Source organism: Macaca mulatta, chromosome 12 (assembly GCF_049350105.2).
Source record: "Macaca mulatta isolate MMU2019108-1 chromosome 12, T2T-MMU8v2.0, whole genome shotgun sequence".
NCBI lineage: Eukaryota > Metazoa > Chordata > Mammalia > Primates > Cercopithecidae > Macaca > Macaca mulatta.
The window spans coordinates 10210752-10237059 of record NC_133417.1 but is presented as its reverse complement, the minus strand read 5'-3'; the positions used below and the strand labels follow the sequence as shown (position 1 = coordinate 10237059).

At 60.3% G+C, this 26308-nt stretch overlaps 1 protein-coding gene across 50 annotated transcripts in view; it reads right to left on the bottom strand.

Annotated features, from left to right (window-relative positions):
- BIN1 (bridging integrator 1) overlaps nt 1-26308 on the bottom strand; it is a 59394-nt gene that overhangs the window by 5612 nt on the left and 27474 nt on the right. For 6 of the 50 annotated variants that reach the window (XM_077956812.1, XM_077956823.1, XM_077956828.1 and 3 more), the window contains exons 2-11: nt 23587-23667; nt 17233-17287; nt 17024-17118; nt 16467-16562; nt 15555-15662; nt 10538-10623; nt 10300-10375; nt 8747-8829; nt 7248-7292; nt 5561-5705 (exon numbers count right to left, since the gene is read on the bottom strand). In XM_077956812.1, the coding sequence (XP_077812938.1) occupies nt 5561-5705; nt 7248-7292; nt 8747-8829; nt 10300-10375; nt 10538-10623; nt 15555-15662; nt 16467-16562; nt 17024-17118; nt 17233-17287; nt 23587-23667 (870 nt within the window). Of the gene's footprint in view, nt 1-323; nt 432-4014; nt 4144-5560; nt 5706-7247; nt 7293-8746; nt 8830-10299; nt 10376-10537; nt 10624-14788; nt 14882-15554; nt 15663-16466; nt 16563-17023; nt 17119-17232; nt 17288-23586; nt 23668-26308 lie in introns of all 50 variants that reach the window. The other 44 variants (XM_077956782.1, XM_077956787.1, XM_077956790.1 and 41 more) reach the window with 15 other exon arrangements.

Below are 26308 nucleotides of genomic sequence, written 5' to 3'. Positions count from 1 at the left end.
CTCAGAGTCAGCTAGACTCCAAGGTTTGCAGGTGACTGAGCTCCTGACACCTCCCAGGGAGCTTCAAGACCCCAGGCCAGGATGCAAGATGAGCACAGAGATGCCGGGTGGTGCTCAGTGACCTCCTACTGAGAGTTCTCCCAGCTGATAAGGGGCTGCTCCCCGCCCTACGACCAGCAGGTGATGAGGGCCGAAGTCTGGGGTGCCAGGGGAAGGGCAGTGACCCAGGCCTAGATGGGGTCACATGGCCAATGGGCAACATGAGCCCAGGGTTGGGCACCTGGAGGCTGGTGGGCCCTTGGGCAATGGTGGGCACAACCAACCTGACCGGAGGGCGTGGGTGCCTTCACAGGGCTCGTCACGGGCGGGAGGGGGTCAAAGTCCAGGTCCAGCAGACTGGCCTGCTCCGAGAAAGGCCCCGGGGCCTCAAACTTGGCAGCAGCAGCAGAGGAGGAAGCAGTTAGTGTTAAGCTGGGAGCCCTCACCCCAGGCAGACACTGCAGGCGCAGGCACACGCATAGACACAGACACACACACACACACGCGACACACATGCACAGAACAAGCGCACATACATGCACACACGCTGGCACACAGCCCAGGCACCAGCCCATCCACCTCACACCCAGGAACACTGCCCAAAGCCACGCGCCCCTGCACAGGCTCCCGCCCATACCAGGAGGACCCCAGTGCCTGCCTCAAACTCCCAGTCATAGGCCTACCCGTGGCCACCACCCCACAGGGCCAGTGCCAGGCCCCAGCTCTCTCCCGCCTCCATCCACAGGCTGGTGCCCCCCACCCCCCGCCCGCCCCGTGCCTGCACCTCCGCTCCACTCCCCGCCCAAGAGTAGCTGATTCTGCTACTCCCCAGTGGCAAGAGTGGCACCAGGCCACAGCCACCCTCAGTGCTCCCGACTGGGAAAGTTCCAAAGGCAGAGACTTCCCACTGGCTTTTCCTCAACCCCAGACAGGCCGGTCACTCTCTGGCAACACCACCACCGGCCAGCTCCAGGGACGGAGGAAAGGGTGGACCCAGCCCACAAAGCCCAAGAGGCCAAGCTTCAAAGTGGGGGTCTTCAACATGCAGGGGCTTCACAACCACCTGGGGCACCTGGGTTAAAACTGCAGGCCCTTGACCCCTCCCCAGCAGCCACCCCCCAAGATCCCCTTCCAGTGAGCCCAGGAATAGGCATGTGACAGGCATGGCCCCAGGGATGGGACACGGTGGCCCTGGCCACACTGTGACAAGCCTTCCCATAAGCTGGGCCAGACTAGCATGGGAGGAAGGGGCTTCCTTAGAGCCCCCGGCACGGGCAGGAGCAATGACTCCAGTGAGCCCTGGGCAGCGCCCACGCCCACGCCCATGCCCAGGGCACAAGCTGCCTTCTGAGGAGCGGGGAGTGGCTCGGCTCCGGCCTCCATCTTGTACCTGGGGCTTCCCTTTGGGGGCCAGGGATAACTTCGCCCAGGTTTAAAAGGAGAGGGATGTGACTGGGGTGCTCCCCTCCCGGGCCCTCAGGCAGTGCTGGAAAAGCCCCAGCCCCACAGCCCAGGCCAGCAGCTTCCCGGCTCCACACACTCTTCACAGGCACTGGGCACGGACGGGGCGCCCTTCCACGCAGCCTCCACCATGAAGGACGTGAGACCTGGGGCTGTGGGTCGGGCTCCGCAGAGGCACCTCCGCAGCTGAGCTGAGGGCCCGTTGGGAGAGACCCGAGGCCCTCAGTCCTAAGAACACCCAGCTGTCCCGCAGCTCAGGGGACGAGGCGTGGAGCAGTCCACATGGCCAACGAGGTGTCAGAGAGCCCAGGCCAAATGGACTCACTTCCTAGAACCAGGGGCCCCAGGCCCCAAGCCCTGCCCTGGGCCCATCCCATCAGCTGACTGCCCTTTAGGTCCAGCCCTGTCTGGGGAAGCCAGGGTGGGGAGGTCGCTGCTCTGCCCCATAACCGGCCGTCTCTGAAGAAAGAGCCATGAGGACGCCTGTGCACAGCTCCTAGGTGCCTCCAACCAGTGGGCGGCCAGCGTCTCTCCCCAGTGGCCCCCACCCTGCCCCAGCAACACTCTTCCCTCCTATCTCAGAGAAGTCAGCCAACCCAGGCAGCCATACCCGTCGTGTGCCGAGGGGAGGGTCACCCGCCAGAGAGCTCACCATCCCTTCGCTGTCCTGCCCTGGCAGGTGGCACCTCGCCATGCAGGCCCGGGACTGTCCCTCCATGCAAGGACATAGGCTATTCACCACCCCACAGCTGGGAAGCCCGTGGGCACCAGCGTCATGGACAAGGGCACGCCCACCCCTGCCCCATGCCCTACCCAAAGGTCATGGCTCCCCCACCCCAGACCAGGAAAACCAGTTGCCTGGAGATGGCACACACGGTGGCCAGGGAGGCAGGTATGGTATAGAGGGACAGGCGCACTCAGAACCTGGGTACGGGTGGTCTCTGGGCCACCTCCTGGCCTGGCACACCTTGTTCTGGCGTGGGCCTGCGGCACAGGCCCTAGGTTCCTTGCCTCACCTGTTAAATGGGGGCATGATGCATAATGGGGGCATAATGGGATATAGGAAGTGGCTGGCACCATTCCCCGCTCAGTATTTGCCAGTGTCCATGCCATCCCATCTCCCTCACCTGCACACACACTGGGCATCCCCAGGGCGGAGGCACGCTCGAGCCAGGGAGGTCCTCAGCCCTGACCCCACACTGCTCTTCCTACATCGCCCTCTGCCACCATCCCACAGAGAGGGGCTCCCAAGCCTGCCAGGTCCCTGACACCTGCGTCACTCACCCAGACACCTGCACCCAGACACCTGCACCCAGACACCTGCACCCAGACACCTGCACCCAGACACCTGCACCCTGACACCTGCACCCAGACACCTGCACCCAGACACCTGCACCCAGACACCTGCAGCCAGACACCTGCACCCAGACACCTGCACCCAGACACCTGCACCCAGACACCTGCACCCAGACACCTGCAGCCAGACACCTGCAGCCTTGGATCTAAAGCTCCTTAGTTCTAGCCCTAGTCTTTGCATAGGGGCTTGAGGCCCACCATCCCCAACCCTTCCTAGCAGCGACCACTGTTCGCAGTTCCCAGCAGCCACTCCCCACACTCACACCCTCCAACCTATCCCCACTAGGCATCTGAGCTGTGTGAAGGGGTTTGCTGGAGGCCACCACAGCCTGGACTGGACAGCCTCCCCTACAGGCGAGGCTCCCCATGTGGGAAGGGCCCTGGCTCACCCACAGGAGGGAGGCCGAGGCCTGGATGGCTGGCCTTGAGGAGGCAGTCAGCTCTGGGGGAGTGCAGGGAAGGCCGGCCACCCCTGGGCAAATCTGACAACACATCAGCCCACTCCAGCACTGGCGAGTGGCGCTTCCAGCAAGACACTCCCGCCAGGCCCCCACCAGGAAGGACGTGAGACCTGGGGCAGTGGGCCGGGCTCCCCAGAGGCACCTCCACAGCTGAGCCGAGGGTCCATTGGGAGAGACCCAAGTCACCCTGGGTGGCTCCCTGCTGCATCTGGGCATTCCACACCTCTCAGGGAGTGTGCACGCAGCAGCTGTGCTCTGAAGCCTGGCCGCTGCCCCCGCCCTCAAGTGACTGACAGCAGCTGTGGGAGCTGAAGTCCAGGTGCTTCAGCCATTCCAGGGCCTTCCAACTCTCCCTGCCCCTGGAAGCCTTCCCTGACACCACAGGTCCTCCACACTCCCCGATCCCCTCTGCCAAGTACCCACTGCACCGCAAGGGCACTGCTGACGTGACTGCTGTGCCGGGAGGGATGGGCACCTTTCCCCGCTGGGGCCCTGCATCCAGCCTTAGTACATGCTCAGAGATGGGTGATGATGATGGAGGATGATGGACAGAGGGAAGGAAGGGTGAGAGAGGGAAACTGACAGTCTCTCTGGCCAGATTCTTGGCTCTTGAGACAGAAGCATAGAGGATGAAGGCCATGCACGCCCTGAGAGGGCAGGAAGAGAGGAGAGCTGGGCCGCGGCGGCCGCGGCTGACCTGGGAGGGGGTGGTCACGCTGATCTCAGGGACAAACGTGTCCTCAAACAGGCTGAGGATCTGCTCCTGCTTGACCTCCTTGGACGGGGTGTGTTTGGGAGGCGGAGGGACTGGTGGGCCTTTCCGGAGCTGTGGGTCGGCGGCGGGTGAGGGGCCGCGCGGGAAGGCACAGCAGAGCACGGGGTTTGGGGGAGACAGACAGAGACGAAGACACGGTTAGTCACACCCCAGGCCACAGCCCCACCCAGGCCACTGAGCAGGGCGCAGCAAATGAAGATTCGCTGCCCTCCCAGCCCCAGGAGACAGACATCAAGACCGCAGGCCACCCCCGAGAGGGACACAGAGGCAGGAGGTCCAGAAACGCTGTGTGGAGAGATAAGAGAGAGGTGAGGGGAGAGGAGAGAGGGAGAGAGAAGAAGAGGGAGAGAGGCCCCGGGCTGCCCGCTGGCCAACTGTGGGAGGGTCTGGCTTCCACCCGCCTGGCGAGAAGACTGGAGAAGGAAACAATCGCTGAGAGACAGCCAGGCCCCAGGCTCGCTCTGCCCACCTTGCCCTTCCCGCAGGCACCTCTCTCCACCTCCCCCCACCTCCCAGGGCATAGGGCCGCCCACAGGGAGCCCAGCTCAGACGAGTGTGTCCCAGAGGAAGCCAGCATGGCACCAGGATGGGGCACAGGCCACACCCCTGCCCGCCAGGTGGGGGACCTCAGGCAGGTCACGCACCCACGAGGCTGGGCTTCCTCATGTGTCGGGTGATGACAGCGTCTGCTTCACAGGGGGTTTGTGGGGACCCAGTGAATGAAAACCCAGAAGGCACTGGCACCACGTCCAGGTCAGGGGAAGTGCTGTTCGGTGCAGGCTCCCACCACGTCCTTAGCCCTGCTATCCTAGTCAGCAGCAGGGCAGGGTGGCGGCAGAAAACTGGGAGCTGCAGGAGGCCCGGCTATGAGAACACCGCCACCTGGTCGGCCAGCGCCTAGGGCCCTGCAGACACCTGGAGAGCCCGCTGGGGACAGGTGGGGTGGAGACGGGGACAGTCCAGAAGCCCAGGACCTGCCCCCTTAGCCACCCCACACTCTCCACTGAGCCCTTCCTCTCTCTGTCCCTTTAAAGGCCCTGCATGGCCACCTGGCTGGGCTCCTCCCTCAGGCCCCTTTAAGACAGAGAGGCCAGGAAGAGGGACAAGCAGCCCGCTCCGGAGATCCGGATGCTCTGTAGGCTGAGCGCCCAGAGCCTCTGCTAGGGAGGAAAAGAAGATGGAGAAAGAGTCAAGCAGCCAAAAGACCAGGGAGAGGGAAGGGGAGGGCGCTGCAGTAGGGGTGGGCCCTGGGGAGGGGCGAGCAGTCACAGATGCCTCCCGGAAGCACGCCAGGCTGGATGAGGGGAAGGAGACCCAAGTCCAGGCCCAACCCCCACTGGGCAAAGCATCGGGTCCATAGCTGCCCAGGCCAGAAAGGGAACAGAGGAGTGGGAGGATGGGGGACAACAGCAAAGCCAGAGGAGAATGAGGGAGGGCAATGGACCTGCCACCGAGACATCACTCCTACCTGAGATGGGGACTTGGGGAGGGTGGCTCCAGGCGTGGCCCCGCCAGCTGGCTCTGGCTCGTGGTTGACTCTGATCTCGGGGGTGGCGGCAGGGGAGCCATCTGGAGGTGAAGGGCTCTTGTTCCCTTTTGCAGGCGCGTTGTCACTGTGGGGGCAGGACAAGAAAGGGAGCCCAGTGTTGGGGGACTCAGGCACAGGAGACAGAGGGGCAAATGTGTTGACATCTGTGTGAAGAGGTGTGTGCATATGGAGGTGTGAGGCCGTGTGTGTGTGTGTGTGTGTGTGTGTGTGTGTGAGAGAGAGAGAGAGAGAGCGGGAGGGTGGGGGGAGCCAAGGGACCTGGGCTTGGGGGGCTGGAAGTGGGGAGCCTGCCTCAGAGACAGGAACAGCCCAAGGCAGGACTCCAGGCTGGAGGTCTGCGGTCCCCAGGAGTGCTGGCAGGCACCTTGGAACCATCTGTCGCAGAGGCCAGACCAACACCACCACAGGCTCCATGGGGTCCACCAGGGCCCATGCTGACAGCCCAAGATCCACAGCAGGAGGAAGCCAGACATCCTAGAGGCACAGTGAGTCTCCCACACCACAGGCAGCAGCCCCTCTGTTCTGGGGGCCGCTCCCCAGCCTGCTGCCCCCAGGCCTCCTCGCTGCCCTCCCTGTCTGTCCATCACAGAACCCTGGTACATGTCTCCAGACCTTGGCTCTCCTGTCCTCTAGGCCATTGGAGGCCAAAAGCAGGGCCTGGACAAACTAAGAGAGGCGTCCTCATCACAGAGGAGTGGGCAGCTGGCGATGGAGGGGACAGGTCCTGAGCCATGGCATTCAGTGCCAGAACGCAAGGGGGAGGTGGTGTGATGCTGTGCACCCTGCACAGGGTCAAGGGTGCAGGGAGAAAATTCTCTACCAGAACCTGCATAGAGAGGCCTAGAAAGGCGCTGCCCAATATGATTGCCACTAGCCACCAAACCTGAGTTTGGCAATGCAGACTCAAATCAGTGAAATTTACGTGTAATTTAAATGAAAAATTCCGCTGCCCAGTCACACTGGCCAGTTTCAAGTGCTCGATAGCCCCATGGGGTAACTGGCATCTGTGCTGGACAGTGCAGATCTAGAAGCATCCAGCAGGAACCAGTGACCGAGTCACCTGAGGGCAAACCGTGGAACAGCCTAAGAGATGTCGCTGACACCATCTTTCCTTTTGGAATCTGTGTTTTATGGGAATGTATTCTCCTTAAAGAATATATATAAGTATATAGTATATATAAGTGTGTGTGTGTATATATATATATAAGTATATAGTATACACACAGAATTTTTTGAAAAACAAAAAACCCCACCGTGCCGCAGTGTCACCTCCCTGGCCCTCCCCAGTTCTCCTTCCCAGCCGCGTCCGCCATTGGTAAGTGCGCTGGTGGCCCGGGCACACCCAGGGCTAGACAACTGAGGGGCGCCCAGAGGAACGTGCTAAATCCAGCCAGCTGCTCAGGGGCCTGCCCGCCCCGCACCGCCTCCGCCTTCCCACCCAACACACACACGCACACACACACACACACGCCAGCCCTGCCGGGCAGCACTGCACACAGAGCCAGGTTACGGGTTAGTGGCGTCTGGGAGCGGGCCGCAAGGCGCATGCACAGGGCCGGCCAGGGCGCGGACCTCTGCGCCCCCCCGCAGCACTCACTGCCGGTACCTGTTCTTCTTTCTGCGCAGCCGCGAAAACAGTTTACTTTTCTTTCTGTGGGGACGGACGGGAGGTGGAGGCCTTCATTCTGGAGAAAGGCCAGGGACAGAACTGGCCCGTCCCCTTCCCTCTTTGCCAACCCCTCTGCTCAGAGGACAAAGGGGCAAAAGCCTCTCCTAAGTGCCAGAGGCCTTGCAGAGGGCCTGGGCCTGCTATCCCAGGGTGCCCGAGCAGGCCCCTGATGTGGCCAGGTGCCCGGGGTGATGCTAACAGGGCCTGGTGAGGGGCAGGATGCTCGGGGCAGGGGAGAGTCACCCTGCCTGTGGTCCCAGTCCCCAGGAGCTCCAGGTGTGCCCAGAGTGCCAGAAAAGGCCCCCAGGCCAGCACAGAGTGCACAAGAGGCCACTCGGCTGGAAGGGAGGCTCCTGGGCCTCCACTGTCCCTCTCTCTTCCCTCCACCTCCTTCCTGAGGGGAGCCATGGTTCTGGCCAGGACGGCCACGCTTACCCCCTGCTGACCCATCCCAGTGTTCCCACCTGTGCCTACAGGCCAGGCAGCTGCCCCTCCCTGCCCGACCTTGGATTCACATTTTGGCCTTTATTCTACAACCCTCCCACACCCCCCCACTGCCACAATGCCTCCCTCCTCACCTCCCCACTCCCAGCCTCAGGTCACCACGGCCCCTCTCTCAGCCACAACTATTTTATGTTCAGGGAAGGAGGGGGCAATCACCACCACCCAATACCCTCATCATCCCAGGCAATACCCCAGGAAGCAGACAGTCGCCCCGTTTTACAGAGTTCCCCGGTGCTCTCCGCGCCCTGCTGTGATGTGCGTGTGTGTATGCACACACTCACACCTGTTGCACACAGTCCCCCTCACACACACACACACGCAGACACGGCCAGAACGGAGGGGAAGTCCCGGGCTCGCTGCTTCCTCTGATCCACAGCCAGGAGAGCAAGGCGTTTCCCTCCTCCCCCATGGTTCCCCCTCAGGAAACAGAGATCTCCTTGCAGCTGGGCTTCCCAGGCTGAGGACAGGAAGAGGACGCCCGTGCAGGTGAGCAGAATGCTGCCATCCAGGGACATGAGCTTTTCCAGAAGCAGGAGAGAGAAGGGCAGCGCTACCTCCCTGCTCTGAGAGGACTGCACACCCCAGAGTCATTCAGTCCTGTTCACACCCCCCAGTCCCCAAAGCTGAGCAGGCTGCCCACTCCAACCCCGGATGCTCCTGCTCCACAATGATGGGGTCCGCCAGCTCAGGGACCCGTGAACTCCCCAGAGTGCTCCTTCCTCAACGAACACAGCCAGAGGCACAGGGACATTCGAGACAGAGACCTGCCCTCACCTGCTTCCCTGAGCACAGAGAGGCCGAGACAGGAAGGTCCCTAGACCTCCAAGGCCAAACTCACAGGGGACCAGGGAGGGCACCAACAGGGTCACAGGAAGGAGCCCTGCCCCTGCCGTGCACACAGTCACGTGTGCCAGGGCTTTCCCCGCACGCACCTGGGCTGGGCCTTGACCGTGAAGGTGTTGCTCCCGTGCTGCTTCTCCAGGCTGACCAGCACGTCGTTGAGGTTCTGGTTGAGCTGTGGGAGAGACAGTGAGGAGGTGGGGGGCTTCCAGGGCCACCAAACAGCCCCACCTTCCCCAAACACCTCTGCTTCTGCCCACCACCTCCGGCCCCTGGCCAGGAACAAGCTCCTCTTTCCCCATCTGTGGGAGCAAGGAACCAGCACACCAAACCTAGAAAAACCAAGGGGCAACAAAACGGGGCCAGTGGGCTACATCACTAATGCCTGTTGTCTCTGGAAGCTATCTTTTCCCCTCCAACTTATAGGGATATCCTAAAATGCCACACAGGGCATGAACTATTTTTACACTTTTCTCTTAAAAATTGTTTTGGCGGACTGTTGATCTTAATTGTTAAGGTCATTTTGCCAAGATGCTTTCAGACCACACTGCAACTGCTGGATATTTCACTGAAAGCACAGGCACGAGAGAAGGTTTATTCCTCACACATGGTGATTCTCATTACTGAGAATATTCCTCTCTTTGATTTGGCCACGAGGGAGCTCACAGCTGAATTTTCATCCTATTTATAGACAACTATGTCCTGTGGCATATATTTTTACAGATTAATTTTATATAAATGTTTCTTCTCTAAAACACCTCTCTCTGTTTTTTTAAACTTTTCATAAGTTGTCTCAAATCTTCAAAGGGAAAGGGGAAAAGGTAAGAAGGAAAGAGAAAGTCTAAAAGGCAAGAAACCATACTCAGGGGTGTGAGTCAGAAGAGGCCCCAAGCTGCTTTTCCTCCTCCGACCCTGGGCCTGAAATCCACCATCATCACTTCATCCCTCTGGGCCCGAGACACAAAGTCAGACCCACACTGGGGGCGGGGGTGCCAGCCCTGGGTCTCTCCAACTGCAAAGTTCAACACCTTTGCGTTTTAGTTGCCAGATAGGTTAAAATGAAAATAACACAACAGAGAAAGGTAGGCTAATCAGTCCAGACCCTGTCGCACAGTGGATTCATGCAGATGAAACAGGCCTATTTAAATGTCTCAAAAACATGGGAGTAAAATTAAAATGGAGAAAATGCTGGTAATTTTTTTCCTACAAATTGAGAAACTGCCACCATTGTCTAACACTGCACTCCCTGGGCCAAGGTTGCTAGAGAACACATTCACAGTTTGAGAGGGCCTGGTCTACATTCTCAGGTGGTCTGCCCGGGCCTGGTCTACATTCTCAGGTGGTCTGCCCGGGCCTGGTCTACATTCTCGGGTGGTCTGCCCGGGCCTGGTCTACATTCTCAGGTGGTCTGCCCAGGCCAGGACCCAGAAAACGCTCACAGCCTCCCGGCATGCCCTGCTGCGCTCCCTGGGCCCAGGCACTCCTGAAGGGGGCTGTTCCACGGGGCATGGAGGGAGCGCTGTGGTCACCAGTGTGTGCTGAACCTGGCAGGGAAGGAGGAGCTCAGGCCGCCCCTCCCACAACTCTGACTCTGACCCTTGGCCAGGGTGGAGCGTGGCCCCTCAGAGGAGTCCCCAGGGCCTACCTTGCTCATCTCCTTGTGGAAGTTTTCCTCTAGGCCCGCGATGCTCTGGAACGTGTTGACGTAGAAACCTACGCGGCTACAGAAGGGCAGAAGGATGGGGGCCAGGTGAACAGGCAGGTCAAGGCAGCAACTCAGAAACACACTCGCCCACGAGCAACCACACGTGCACATCAGAGACACAAACCCGAGAGCGCCCAGGCACCGCAGCACACAGGCTGGGCACCGCGCCGGGCCTCACCTGTTCCACAGGGAGGGCAGCTCCTCCTGCAGATCCACATTCATCTCCTCAAACACCTTCTGGGCTTTGATGAGCTCCTCCTCGGCCTGGAGAGCAGCACGGGTCATTCCCCTCTGCTGGGTGTCTGTCCCAGCCAGCCCAGCCCCGTGGCCAATCCACCCACCTCCTGCCCACCCCTCCTGGCCAGTGCGCCAGGACCAGGGCTCTGGGCAAGACAGAGGCTGAACTGGATGCGGACACCCACGATGGCGACCTCCCCGTGCAGCCCTCCGGGACCCTGAGGATGTCTGAGAAAGGGAGGGCTGAGCAGCCAATGCCAAAGAGAGGCCCAGGTGGCCGGGAGGGCAGTGAGCGGCGAGGAGGGCACAAGAGGGGCCAGTCCGGGGCTTGGTGAGCTGGACACAGGACATGCACAGAGGCAGACCCCAGACCCAGCCAAGTGGGGACCCCGCCCACTTCCACATGAACCCCCTCAGGCTGGGCACCAGCCCTGCCGCTGCCTTCTGGCTCTCAAGGCAGCATCTGTCGCCGTCCCCCACCGCCCCTGCCCCTGAGTGCTCCCTCCCCGTTTCTGAGGGCCAGCTCCTGGCAGCCTCAGCCACCATCCTTCACTTCACCTCCCAGGGACAGTCCTTCCCACAAAGCCCTCTGTCTCCTGGGACCTGTCTCCACCAGAGGGGACCAGAGGCAGCCACTCAGGCACCTCTAGGAACGTCAGGGGGACCCTAGAGGAGGGTGCAGGGCCAGGGAGGAGGCGGCCGGGCAGCTGGGCAGTGCCTGGTCCTACTCCCGGCCCACACCTTCCCCAGGGCAGGCCCTGCGCCCTCCAGGCCACTCACACCCACCAGGCGGTGGCGCTCAGGCCCCATCGCACGGCCACAGAGTGCTGGGGAAGGGACTGCAGACGGCAGGTGAGTCACAGACCCCGCCCGGTGCCCAGCCCACCCGCCCGCCTGGGGAAGGGGCTCTGCTGGCTCACTGCAGGAGGACACTGCCGGGGAGAGTGACTCAGAGGTTCCGGGTGTGAGTCACAGCCCAGGAACGTGTCAGGCCCCGCCTAGGGAAACTCCCCGCCAGCAGCCTCACGTTCTCAGGCCCCGGCTGAGGCACCGGGCTGGGCTGCCTTCTGGCAACGGCAGCCAGATGGCCAGAAGGCCACTTAACCACAAAGCACACGATTGCCCCAAGCCCAGCCAGCCTGGGCCCCATCCAGTCTCAGGCAGCAGGACTAGCCCAGGTCAGCCCCTAACCCCAGGGACTTGGGTTGGGACTGGAGGAGGGGCCACCACGGCTTCTCACAAGTGACCTCCGGCTACTCGCTAGAGTGGGTGTGGGCTCCTTGCCTGACTTTTTAGAATCTAATAAAAATGTAAAGGCAGATTTGGGGGGCAGGGAGAATGTCTATTCAAACATGCATGCCTCTCTTAGATCCAGGGGCCCTGGGCAACCCACACCAGGCTGGGGTGAGGAATACTGTCCCTCCTGCCTCTCCAGGCTGTGGCTGGGCCATCTCTGCCCTACTCCTCTGGGCATCCCAGGACCTGGAAGGGGGGCTGCCAACCATGGTTCTATGGAACTCATAAAATGAGAGACTCCTAGGGGTACTGTCGTGAGCCGAGCACCATCACACATACTCCCCGCCCTCAACGGCCAAGAGGGGGTCTAAAGTCCCACATTCCACATGAACCTGCCTGAACCGCCCGGCTTCTCTACCCACTAGGACCCCCTCTCCATGAGGATGCAGCCACCACCCCCACAACTGCCCAGATGGCAATGGTGGGGACAGCAGTGAAGACAGCACTGCAGCTTGTCTAGGGGGCACATCTGCCCCCAGCCATGCCCTCACAGCTCAGCAACGCTACAGAAAGCCCGAGCCCGGACAGTGCCGCTTGAGTTCCTGAAGTCAGGACTGTGTCTTGTATTCCCTCTGGTTGGCATTCCTCATATTCTGGCTCTTTCGGAAGCATGTGGAAGGGGCAGGGAGGAAGGTGAGGGCTGTCTGCCATGTCTGCCGTGAGGAGAGAGTGCCCCCACCCCAGCTCCACCGAAGCTAACAGTGGAGGAGAGCAGAGTCACGTGGGCCCGGGGTCCCGAGGACAGCATTCAGGACGCTAGGGCAGGTGTGGAGAGCAACTCAGAACTGGTCCCAGGTCCTCATGGAGCCAGCCAGCTCCCCTGGTACAGCCTAGAGAGGATGCACTGTCTCCCCAAAGTCAAGTCCCCCAGCAGGGCAGCCCCGGAGTCCCAGCTGTCCCATCTCACAGCCAGCCAGCTGCCCACAGGTCACTCCAAAGGTTCTCCAGCCTCCAGCCAGGTATGAGTGAGGTGGGTACAAGGAGGATGTGCTCAAAGAAAAATGGGACCCAATTGAGACAGCCAGTTTGGCCAAACTGTGAAACATTCACAACACAGCACCCAAAGATGTGATCGCCTGCCTCACCCTCTTGCTGCTCCCCCAGGAGCGTGGGCGTGGGGGCAGGCCCTCCCTCCAGAGTCCCAACCACACCTGTCCCAGGAGCCCAAAAGCACTGGGCAGGCCCCATAGCCTCCTAAGGAGTTCTCCCCTCCACAAAAAAATGTTTCACCTGTTTCAGGGAAAATTATTCAGAAACCCCAGCCCTCAGTCAGTAGTCCCATTTCCCTTCTAGCCCAAGTGCTAAACTGACTGGCAGGGCACACCCACTCCAGCCCCTGGTTCCTCCTCCACCTCCAGAGGCAGATGAAGTCTCAGGCCTATTGAGGGCCCCTAGGCATCACCCCCAGCCCCTGGCTCTCCATGGGCACCCTGATCTCAGGATGAGGCTGTCAGCACTCAGTGCCTCCAAAGTCAGCGCTGGCCTAAAAGAAATCAGGCAGCAGATCAGGTGAGAAATTGGACAGCCAGGCCAGGAGCAGTGGCTCATGTCTGTAATGTCAGCACATTGGGAGGCCGAGGCAGGTGGATCGCTCAGCCCCAGGAGTTCAAGACCAGCCTGGGCAACAGAATGAGACACAGTCTCTACAAAAAACTTAAAAGATTAGCCAGGCACGGTGATGTGTGCCTGTGGTCCCAGCTACTCGGGAGACTAAGGCAGGAGGATTGCTTGAGTTGGGGAAATCAAGGCTGCAGTAAGTCATGATCGCACCACTGCATTCCAGCCAGGGGAACAGAGTGAGACCCGTTCAAAAAAAAGAAAAAGAAATTGAACAGCAAGCCATGCTAAGCCCACCCAGAGCACTCCATGTCGCAGGCACTCCAGGAAAATGATGAAATCAACAGGCAGCTTTGAAAAAATGGGGCAGCTGCCCAGAGAGAAACCCAACCTCCTGGGCTGGGCCCCTGTCGCTGGCCCCTCGGGAATATGAAGAAGTGTGAGGGCCGCATCCAGGCTGTGACTACGCTGACCCGAAATGTGCCTCAGTTTCACTGGAGAGAAAACCACGTGACCCACCTCTCATAGGGCACTGCATCCAGAGGTCCCTGGCCACACTGTGACCCATTTGGAGGACAAGGGGCTGAGAAGACCATAGCTCTATGGCCAGGATGGTGAGATGGCCCAGTTTTGTAAAAAGAGCCTCCTCCAGGAAGTCCCCCAGGAACACTGTGGTGCTGGTCACTTGCCCTCCATGAATCCCCAAAGGCCGAGGACCCATGCTTCCCCTCCAGGTCTCAGCATCCCAGCCAGACTGGAGGGTCCTCCCAGTAACTCCTCCAGAGTCACCATGGGGACCGCAAGTCCCAGGAAAAGGATGCAGGGACTTCAGTCAGGACAGTCCCAACCCTGCCCCTAACCGTTGGCTCTGAGGCCCCAGGAGGAAGCTGTGATGTGCCTCTCTGGGCAGCTTTGTCTGCTCAGTAAATTCAAGATGATCTCGGAGTTGTCACGAGGCTTGAAGGACAGGTATGGCAGTACAGGGGCCTGAAGATGTCGCCTCCCTCCCCAAAGGAGCCCTCACAGAGGACAAATGGCTCAAAGGCATTCCTGGACCACTAGGATTTCAGAGGAGTCTCCAGGAATGACCACAGACGCAGACACGGAGTGGGCACACCTATGCCCCCACCCAGGTCACACAGAGCCCCTCAGCCAGTTCCTTTGACCCCTACATTTGACTTCAGGTCTCCTCTGAAGCAGGAGCTCTCCCAGGGAAGGCCTTTGAAAAACCCTGCGCCAGCCGGGCTCAGACACCAGCCCTGCATTCCGCCGCAGGGCAAGAGGACAGGACGACAGACCGGAAGGCGCCAGCACGTGCAAGGTTAGAAGCCAGTGTCACCTGATTTCGGAGCAGGTTAGTTTGAGCTACGAGATGAGCCTGCAGTTTGCCTTGGCACCACTGGGGGGCGGCTTTCTCAAGCAGCGAGACAGGCTGGGGTGGGGAGGTCAAGGCAAAGGAAGGTGGAGAGACCAGGGAGGTAGGGAGAGAGAAACAGAGACACACAGATTAAATGCACGTCCACACGCCCCACGCGCGGGGGCCGCCCCAAGCAGATGTGGGCCCTTGAGGCCGACAGAATTAGGGGGAGCCCGAGGGGGCAAGGAGAGGGGGTGAACTCCAACTGCAGAGGCAAAAGGTGCTTGTGGTTAGCAGCACAGGGGGCGAGCAAGCAAGGCCCTGCCCGGAGGAGGGGGCCACCCCAGCCCCGCATCACAGGATGAGTGGGGCCAGTTCTGCACCTACTGGCTCGCTCCAGCCAGGGACAGGTTGCCTGGGATCGTGTGACGAATTCCACCCGGCTCGCCAGGCAGGGCGGCGCCGTTCCAGGGAAACCCAAGAGGCCCATTCTCAGGCTGGCTGGTGGCCTGGATCAGGGCTGAGGGGCCGGGGTGGCACAGGGGTGGGGGCAGGAATGGGCCTACAGTGGACCTCACCCAGGCACCCACAGGGGCCTCTCACTCACCGGCCTGGGCCCAGCAGCGTCCCCACCCCCAGCTCAGCCACCTGGGGCCAGGCAGGAGGAAGGCTCCACCCTTGGGGTCCTAGACACCCACCTTCTCTCAGCCTCCTGCAGACGCGGCCCCGACCGGCCTCCAGCCCTTACCTTGGCGATTTTGGCTTCATCCTTCTTTTTGGCAGTTTGAAGGGACTCGTAGTGGTGCCGGGCACTGTCGTAGTCCACCAGCTTGCGCCCCCGTTTGGCGATGCGTGACTAGGGCAGACAGAGGAGGGTGCTGAGCGGGGCCTGGCACCCCTGCTGAGGCTTCAGGTCTAGTGGACCCTGGATGGACCCGCAGGGAGGGCAGGAGACCCCAGCTCCACAGGAACCCTCGAGCCCCTGTTGCTGGAACCCTCCTGGTGACAGAGCTCGCCCCCTCCCGGCAGCCCAGTCCCACTGTGTGAAACCAGTTCCTTGCACTGAGCCCATGTGTCTGTGTCCACCAGCTGGTGACGTGTCAGCCAAGTCTTTTCCTTGGCCTGGTCCGTAGCTTCTCATCTCCAGAGCCACCAACAATCAGACTCGGGGAGCTTGAGGCATCTGCACCGGGGGCCCCCGAGGCCAGCATGAGCATGACACCCCCATCCTGCCCACCAAGGGGATCTCGTCCAACCCAATGGTCAACCCAGGCTTCCATGTGCACATCACCGGGAACCACTCACCTCGGTGGAGACCAGAGACACTGCCAGCTCCTAGCACTCACCCAGGCCCAGCAGAGACAGCAGGCTTTGTGAATGCAAGCAACCACACAAACACACCCACACATGTAGACCCAGACAACAGGTGACATGCACACATACCCTTCCAAGCACACATGGTATAAACACAGGGGGCCTGCAGGCACACACACGCCTAGGCCCTACTCACCCTTCTACACCTTCCACAATCATAGAGCCAGCCACTCCACAGCAACACACACACACGCGCGCACACACACACACACACGTGCCGTGAGGCTTCCTCCCATAGCCCTGAGACCCAAAGGGACAGGAAGGTCCCAGTAAGTGGGCCTCTCACCTTGATGTCAGGGAACTGGCCCAGGTACGTGTCCATGGTCAGCAGCGCCTGGTCCACCAGCTTCTGGTGGTAATCCATCCACAGCAGGTCGTTGTTCTGAGACAGGCAAGAGCACGACAGTGCCACCAGGGGTGCTGGGCCACACCCGCCCCAGTGCTCTCCTCACAGGGACCAGCCCCAGCCCCATCTCTTCACAGCTCGGTGGCTTCTCAGAGCCTCAGTTTCCCCATCTGTAAGGTGGGGTAAAAGTTCCTGCCCTATTGGGGTGACTGTGAGGATCAGATACACTGAGGACTGGGGTCAGCCAGGGAGGTCTTGTGAGTTGTGAGCCATAACACACAAATAAGGACAACCACGACCCACCATCTGCCCCATCTTGGCGTGAGGGCGAGTCAGGAGAAAGGCCCTCGGAGAGGGAGGGCAGCTTGCCCCAGGGCACACAGCACGCGAATGCCTGAGAACCAGAGAGCCTTGTCCCAGAGGGCACGGCAGAGTGGGACAGGAGCTGAGACCAGAGGGCCCTCTGAGAAGGGCAGGGACACCTGTCCCATGCTCACCTCTGCGATCTTGTTTGCCTCATCCCTACCAGGCCAGTCAGGCTCATACACTTCCTGCAGACACTCATTCAGCTTCTTGGAAGCCTCGTGCATGGCTGTGGGGCAGAAAGGAAGTACGTGGGCCTCCCACTGATAGCCTTTGTCCCACCCTCCCCAGCTCTGTACCCACCAGCTCTACATGGGCCAGGTGCGCCCTGCCTGCCTCCTACCTTTGACAGAGGCCAGGTAGGTCCGGAGATCCTTCTGCAGCCGGGTGCCCTCGGTCTGCAAAGAGAAGGTCAAGGCTGAGGTCAGGGACTGATGGCACACCCAGTCCCTGACCCCTCTCCTTCCTACCATCCTCACACAAATGAACCAGGCTGCTCTCCTGACAGCAGCCACTGATCAGCTGACCTCCCAACAGGACAGCAGCTACGGCCACCACTCCTGCCTAAGGAGCCCTGTGTCCACAGGCACCCTTGCCCATGTTTGTGGGCACTTGCCCTCTTCCAGATGCCATTCTCAGCCTGGGAAGGAAGGCAGGAAGACAAAGACCCCCCGCTCCGGGATGATATGCTGGGGTTACGGCTGAATGACACACACACAGCACAGCAGCAGTATGCAGCAGCACCAGCACTCACAGACCTGCCCTCAGACACCTGCAGACAAGTAAGCAACGAGCACAGGAGTATGGACAAGGCAGGTGTGGTGACCGCCAGGCCCCCTGCTGCACAAGCTCAGGTGGTGCCCAAGGACAGAGAGCTCCCACTGCCTCATACTAGGAAAAGAGGGCCCAGTGCAAGCCTGTGCAGGGACAGAAGACCTGAGGAAGAGATGGCATCAGAGCAGGGCGGCAGAATGCAGGGGTCATGGCCAGGACTCACTGGCCCAGCTGAGAGCAGGGACATAGGATGTAGAGGGAAAAGGCTGAGGGGGCAGCGGGCTGGGTGGTGAAGCTCCCTGAGCTGGGAGAGTAGCCTCCAGGGGCTTCCTGAGACAACAACAAGACCAGCGGAGAGGGTAGAAGCATGGGCCAGGCCTCAAGTCCCTCTGGGACATCAAAACCAGAGCCAGGAAAGCTAAGTGGAGAACGCCAGGTTCCAGGAGGGGTGAACAACAGGTGATGCCAGCCGTGAGGTCTGAGACCATGCTCAGTGAGCTGTGGAAGCTTCCAGAAGCCATGTGTAAAGAGTGGGCTGCACATGGGCTTTGAGGCCATGCAGACCCAGCTGTGTCCTTTACTAGCCACGCAGCCCTAAGTAAGCTAGTGAGCCCCTCTGAACCTCATTCTCCTCGTCTTTCAATGGAAGGTGAATGATCCCTGCCTGGCTCTCCTCAGATCCAGTGAGACAGGCGAGGCTCTGGATCTTGAAGGAAGGCCTCAGGAGATGGGCTTCGTGCTAAGGACAGGAACGCGAGGCAGAGAGGCGGCTTGGGAGAGCAACAGTGGCTGAGGCTGACCTTCATAGTGGAAGGGTACCCCCCGGCCTCCTCTGCCTGCTGCCAGCCCAAGCCTTAGGGATACCCATGTTCTGGACACCTCCTGCCCTGGAGGAGAGGCAGCTGGCCATGGTCCCAGGAGACCCAGCATGCCTGCAGAGCGCCAGTCTGGCCAGCTGCACGCTTGCGCAAGAGCCGGAAGGTGGGCCCCATCCGTTCAGGTCAATCTCCAGGCGAAGGCCAGCAGGGACCCGGCCACCTCCACAGGCTCACCCCCAGCACCCTCAAACCCCCTTCTGTCTCCCCACTGCAGGTCTTTCCCTGTCCTTAGCTGGGGCCGCTCTTCCTGCCCTGGTACCTTGGGGACCAGCACCTTCCAGATGGTCTTCTCAACACCACTGCCTCACCTGGCAGCAAAGAAGCGGACAGAGGGTCGGCGACCGGCCCAGTCACACAGAGACTGGGAGAGCCCACGAGACCCTCCGAGCCTGGGCACGCAGCCCGCAGCGTGTTTTGTGGGTAATGGGTAGTGATGCGTCCCTGAGAACCCGCAGATCTGCCTACTATGATGAATGCTTCTGTGTGACAGTAGAGGCATCCACAGGGAGAGCTTCAGAGCAGCACATAGGATATATAATTTAAAGAGAGGACATGTGAAAAAAAAACCTCTACAATTCCTTTAATCCCCCGTAGAGTAGGGTATAAAACACTGGCTAATCATCATCTTTACGAACATCCCAGTTCAAGGCCCGCTGATGTGAGACGGAGTGAAGAAACAGAAGAGCACTCCACGGACACGGAGACCTCCCTGGAATTCCATTCGGGGGTCGGATGGAGACCCTGCGGGGCCGACGAATGAAGAAGGGTCCACCTCACTCCTGACACAGCCACCCTAAGTCTTCACAATTAAAGGCTTTGTTGGTTGAGACGAGGATTAGTGTGTTCATGACGGGATGCTATTGTGTCCCCTGATGTCACCAAATCTTCCAGATCCAGCTTCTCTCCCTGCCAAGCTTCCACCATCCCAGCCACACCTCTCAGGCCTCCCCTCACCCACCCCCCGGCAGCAGGAGTCCCCATGGGGTGGGTCATTGTGCTCCCCCGGCCTTGGCCTTCAGGCCGTACCAGGGCTCCTTGTGTTTCCCAAACAACGCTGGGCTGTGCGCCGGCACGTGGCACGCAGATGTGCGAGGGGCCAGCTGGAGCGCTGCCTCCCTGTGCCCACTGCAGCTGGCTTCCTAAGCTCCTCCTCAGTCCTCAGGGTAGACACAGCCCTCCCCGGACGGAGGCCCAGCCAGCTGCCCCCTGCAGAGCAGCGCCCAGGCCAGTACAGAGCAGTGGTGTTTGCTTCCAAACCGGCTCCCTCAGCCCCTAAACAGGGATCTGAGAAAGAATTCTCTGGAGGTCCCAGAGTTCACAGAGCCCAGCTAGGGGAAGATAAGATTTGGGAGCCACTGCCCACCTCGGCCCGTGTCCCAGCTACAGGACTTGGGGGAGTCAGGAAGGGCCTGGAGCAGCTCCAGTGCGGCTAGGCTCAGCCAGCATCCGCAAGCCCTCTCCGGGCCACCCTGGAGATCAGTCCCCACGGGTGGCCTGAGCACCCAAGTCCCTGTGTTCCCAGTGGGTCTAGGGGCAGGGACGGCCCTCCTACATGGACCCCTCTGGCTCCAGCTCTGACTCTCACCCCTCGGCCATCAATTCAGGGGACGACCTTCACGCAATAGCCAGGGATGCCCATTTTGAGCAAAACCTTGGGGAGGCCCTGGGGACAAGAAGGAATCAGACTTGCCCCACCTCAGTGACAGACAAACAGCAATGACAGCCCTGCGGCCTGGAGAGCTACAGACGGCCCCTAGGAAAAAGAGCTGGGATGCCCTGGAGACCCAGGCTGGCTTCCAGAAGGGTCTGTGCTGGCTGTGCGGTACTCTGGGGGAGGGGAAAGCAGGCCCCATGGGCTCTCAGAGCAGCGGCAGAAGGCAGGGGTGCTCCTGTGACCAGCACCCGGTGGGCCCAGGAGGGGCTGTGCACCTGGGTCCTTGTGAGAGCAGGTGACAGCAGGGTGATCTACACCCTCACCTAGGGCCCCCCACCGCCATAGGAAGTGGTGGGAGTTTCGCTTCTTTAAAGACTGAATCACCTGCCATCTTTGTCCCTCCTAGCGCTGGGCCCACTAGGCTTGGGGTTCACAGAATAAGGGACAAAAAAAAGCTCTGCCTCCAGTCTTCCCACGCCCCATTCTCTCTCTCCTTTCCCAGGGCCCCCAAGCCCACTGTAGCCTCCTGAACTCACTCCCGCAACAACAGTGACCTTCACCCCATTCCTGCCTGGTCCCCACCCCCACCCCCACACCCTGCCATCCCCACACACCAATCAAATCCAGAACCGGCTGACTGCCTTAGCCCCAGCCTTGAACACGACCTTAAACCCCCACCCCAACTGCCAGCCCTGGCCCCTGAAAAGCCAGCCGCCCCACCAAACCCGAGCCCGAGGGCAGACAGAGGCTCATCTCAGGACTGCTCCACACCCACAGCCCGGCAGCCACCTGGCAGCCTGAAGCACTGGCTATCTTCTAGCCCTGGCCTCTCTGTCTAACCCCTCTGTCCAAGGAGCAGTGAGTGACTGCCTGCCCAGAATCAGAGACCCAGAGAGGGTGACTCTGAGGGACAGTGGACACAGCAACACTGTGGTTTCGGCCCTGGGGCCAGGCCACACAGAGCCTCAGCTCCCAACTGTGCTTCCCTCACTCTGTCAAAGCTCAGCCTGTTTTTTGTTTGTTTGTTTGTTTTGAGACCGGAGGCTCGCTCTGTAGCCTAGGCTGGAGTCCAGTGGCACGATTTCGGCCCACTGCAACCTCTGCCTCCCAGGCTCAAGAGATTCTTCGGCCCCAGCCTCCTGAGTAGCAAGGACTACAGGCGCATGCCACCACGCCTGGCTAATTTTGTATTTTTAGTAGAGGCACCATATTGGCCAGGCTGGTCTCGAACTCCTGACCTCATGATCTGCCCGCCTCGGCCTCCCAAAATGCTGGGATTACAGGCATGAGCCACAGTGCCCGGCCAGTTCAGCCTGTTCTAAGGGGCCCCCACCAACTCCACCCCAACCTGTCTCCCCAGCCTAGCCAGCTGCCCTCAGGACAAGGGATCAGCTCCAGAGAGGAAACTTGAGAGTGAGCCAAAGGCCGCAGAGCTACACACCAGCTACATAGCCTTGGAAGCTGTGCGTAACCTCTCCGAAACTCAAGTGCCTCATCTGCAAAATGAGGAGAATATCAGCCCCCATTTCAAGGATTGCAAAGACGTCTGTCAAACACAGCAGTTCCTGGCCCACGGCCACAGCAACTCCTAAAGGGCCTTCAGAGCAACCCACAACCCGATGAAGCCAGCTGAGTAGGGACATGCCACGGGACTTCCCAGAGATGGAATCAGAACCTAAGACCGGCCGGGCGCGGTGGCTCACGCCTGTAATCCCAGCACTTTGGGAGGCCGAGGTGGGCGCATCACAAGGTCAGGAGATCGAGACCATGGTGAAACCCCGTCTCTACTAAAAATAGAAAAAATTAGCCGGGCGCAGGGGCGGGCGCCTGTAGTCCCAGCTACTCGGGAGGCTGAGGCAGGAGAATGGCGTGAACCCGGGAGGCGGAGCTTGCAGTGAGCCGAGATTGCGCCACTGCACTCCAGCCTGGGCGACAGAGCGAGACTCCGTCTCAAAAAAAAAAAAAAAAAAAAAAAGAACCTAAGACCATGTTTCTTGTTCAAGCCTCTATTTTGCAGTTGAGGAAACTGAGGCCCAAGGGGCCCTGGGAAGGAATTGTCCAGGGTCACAGAGGCAGTAGATATCCCTGCCACAGGGTTTACCTGGGCCTTGAAACTCCTCCCATAACTGGCCTAAAGGACAAGCAGCCAAGGTGGCTCTCCAGTTCCTGTCCAGGGAAGCCTGTCAGGCTGAGCCCCTCGGGCAAGCCAGGGCCGACTTGGCCCTGGGGCCTCTCCCCACTGCTCCCAGCCCTCTCCCAGAATGCTCCTAGCCCTCCCAGCTGCTCCTGGTCCTCTCCCAGAATGCTCCCCAGCCATCTCCCAGAATGCTCCTGGCCCTCCCAGCTGCTCCCCGGCCCTCTCCCAGAATGCTCCCCAGCCATCTCCCAGAATGCTCCTGGCCCTCCCAGCTGCTCCCCGGCCCTCTCCCAAAATGCTCCCAGCCCTCCCAGCTGCTCCTGGTCCTCTCCCAGAATGCTCCCCAGCTGTCTCCCAGAATGCTCCTGGCTCTCCCAGCTGCTCCCCCGCCCTCTCCCAGAATGCTCCCAGCACTCCCAGTTGCTCCCGGTCCTGTCCCAGAATGCTCCCAGCTCTCCCAGCTGCTCCCCAGCCCTCTCCCAAATGCTCCCGGCCCTCTCCCAGCTGCTCCCAGCCCTCTCCCGGCTGCTCCCAGCCCTCCCAGCTACTCCCGGCCATCTCCCAGAATGCTCCCAGTCCTCTCCCAGAATGCTCCCTGGCCCTCTCCCAGAATGCTCCCAGTCCTCTCCCAGAATGCTCCCTGGCCCTCTCCCAGAATGCTCCCAGTCCTCTCCCAGAATGCTCCCTGGCCCTCTCCCAGAATGCTCCCAGGCCCTCCCAGCTGCTCCCCAGCCCTCCCAGCTGCTCTCAGCCCTCTCTCAGAATGCTCCCGGGCCAATTGGAGATGGCTGTGGACGCCTCCCAACAGCCCAGCCTTGAGCCTGCCACAGAGCCAGGCACATGCCATGCTCAGCAGATGCCCAAATCAAATCCAGCCAGCTCTGCCCCCACACTAACTGCTGCAGATGCCATTCTCCTGGCAAGAAGCTTCTACAGCTCCCACTTGCCCCTGACATGCAAAGTTTCCTCGAGTATGGCCACAATCTATTGCCTGCTCCTATCCCACCCTCCCCCTCCCCCAACTACCCTTACTATGCCTCCTACCAAGGACCTAAAGCATATATACCCCAACCCTCTTCTTTCCCAGCATGCATTGCCAGGGCTGCCTCCTCCAGGAAGTCTTACATGATCTTGTCAGCCCAACTGATTATCCTCCTCCAAGCTCTCGTACTCCACAAATTCAGCTTGTGCCATTTTCCACCTGGCAGCCGAATTTTCACAAACTCCCTAAGGCCAAGGGCCACCCACACTCACCAGCTGCTTGTTGAAATTCTGGACGCACTGCTCAAACTGCTCATCCTTGGTCTCATCTGCCTTTCCTAGCTTCTGGAGAACCTGCCGAAGCCAAGAGAGAAGGGGAGAGTGTTACCTTGGAAAGGAGAGTGGCCAAACCAAGAGTGCTCAGTCACCAGCAGCATAGACCGGGTCTGGGAAGCCTCTAGCCACCATTACCCAGCCCAGGGTCCCCACCCAGGGCTGCAATCCCCCAGGGCATGGCTGGGTCCACCAGGTCTTCAGGCCTCCCCACTCCCTACCCAGGGCTGGACAATAGGCCAAAAATGGAGCTCAGGACAGGCTTGACGTAGTGACCACAGCCAGGAGGAGGGAGGCTTCAAAGACAGCAGGAAGGACTGGGCACCCTCCTTGCTGATCTCACACTGTACCCCTGGGTGCTCCGCCCCCACCCTGGCAGGTGAACAGTGAGCCAAGCAGGGGAGGGGCCAAGCAGGGGCAGCCTCACTTCTCTGCATGACTCTATTCCCTGGGTCCAAGACCCATGAACGCCACAGGCAACAGCAGAGCAGGCCCTGAACCGGCAGGAGCCATCCCGGAACAAGGAGGGCAGCGAGGGGTGGCCAGGAACTGCCGGGGGGCCACGCAGAGTCTGCTTCCAATCTGACTGGGTTTTTAGATGTGACCTGCCCCGGGCACTCTGCTCTGCACACCCCACACACAAGGGCACACACATGAGCTCACAGCCACTAGCTCTGCTCCCAACCAAGAACCTCAGAGGTGGACTTTCCACAGCCCCCCATGATGAGTGGCAGCTGTCTTCCTCCTTCAGCTGTGTTGGGAGGGGAAGGGGGAGGTGAAGGAGGTGAAGAATGGGTGGGCAAGGGCAGAGAAGTGGAGCCACACCAGGAGAGGGGAAAGCTCTAGGAAAGGAGGGCGCTGGCCCAGGACCCTGAGAGCATCTGCTGACCACCACGCTCTCCCAGACTTCCCTCTGTGGGCCCTGCTCCTCCAACCCCAGAGCTCCACATGACGGAGAGAGAGGTGGGAGCAGGGAGACAAAATACAGAGGCAAAGAGCGGTGAGGGGGGCATGGTAGGAAAGAGCAGGAGAAGAAAAAGACAGAGCTGAGGCACAGAAAAGGGATGAGGAGTGCCAGATGTGTTTGCAGGAGAGCAGAGAGGAAGACCAGGATGGCGGCGGGACACACCCGTTCGCAGCCCAGGAGGCATCTCCGTCATGGCAGCAGAAAGGCCAACACTGACGTCTCGGCAGAGGCCTCTCCCAGGCAGTGGGCAAGGCCTCACAAGAACGAGAAGGAAATGGGGGTAGGGGGTGTGAGTGGAAAGCGAAGGGAGAAAAAGGTGGGCCCAGGAGCAGAGGGGAGCCCCAGGAGCAAGAGGCCAGCCCAGCAGCTGCCGAGGCCAGCAGGCCGGCAGACATACCCTCCCTTCCAAGACCCAGAACCAGCCCATGCTGCCAGGAACATCAGCTTTGCCTGCCCAGGGCCCAGGCCAGGGTCCCGGACCAAGGGATGCCTGGTACCAGGACAGAGCCAGGACCCTTCCCACCTTGCTGGCCCTTTCAAGGCCTATGCTGCCCGCTGCACCTCCCCTGCCCAGTCCAGGAGCCTTGGCAAGGCCAGCTGCTCTTGGCCATCTCTCACCAGGCACCTGCTCTGTGCCTGGCCTTAGGCACCTTGGCTGGTGCAGCAGAGAGGAATGAGATGTGGGTCTCTGTCTTGACAGGAGGGAACACTTAAGGCTGTGGGACCCTGGGGTGGAGATCTCATCTAGCCTGGGCAGTCAGTGGGACTTCCTGGAGTGGGTGGCAGTTCAGACAGAGGGGAGAGGTTGCAACAAAGGAAAGGAGACCACAGAGATGGAGCATCTTACTGGGGAGTTTTGAATTGCTCAAGGTGACCAGAGGTCACAGAGGATGGTGTGGGAAGGTGAGAGTGGCAGCAGGGGGCAGGTGGGCACCGGGAGGCAGCCACCGATGATGCTGTTCTACAGTGGTCAGGACGCAGCCCATGGGGCAAGTGCAGTTGGATGCCAAGGGCTAACACTGGGATGAGAGAAAAACCAAAACAAAACCCACATGAGCAAGAAAATGGACACTGCGCAACTCACAGGCTCCCACTGCCGCCCCTCCCTGGCAGCCACATCCAGAAGGGACCGTCTAGAAGGTGGGCTGAGCTGGGGAGGTGCCTCACCCGGCTCAGCACAGAGCTTGGGTGGGCGACTCAGCCCCTCTGCTCAGGCGCCCGCCCCACAGCATCTCCCCATCGAAAGACAGGACTAGACCACCGGATGGAAAAGAACTCCCAGAAGTCTACCAGAGCCACCAGAGAGAGCCAGAAGCTCCCAGAAACAGGGCAGGGGCTGGCCAGCTCCCAAGGCAGGAGCACCAGGCAGGACACCCCTCCACGCCCTGCTGTCCCTCTCCCCAGGAAGACAGACACTCAGCCAGCAAACGTCCCCGGTCTACTCCTCCCACACTGGCCCCCAGGGCTCCCAAGGTGGGCAGAGACAGACACACTCTCGACCCAGTTCCCAAACACTGCTGTGTGCTCTGCACCGACAGCCGGAGAACTGGGGAGATTCTCCAGCCCAGGTGAGACTCCAGCCATCAGTGAGAAGACCCTTGGGAAAAGGGACAGCTACTCTCTGAGCCTCAATCTACAAAATGAAGTGAACACTGGCACCCTCACCAAGGATCACAAAGATTATGTCTATGAAGT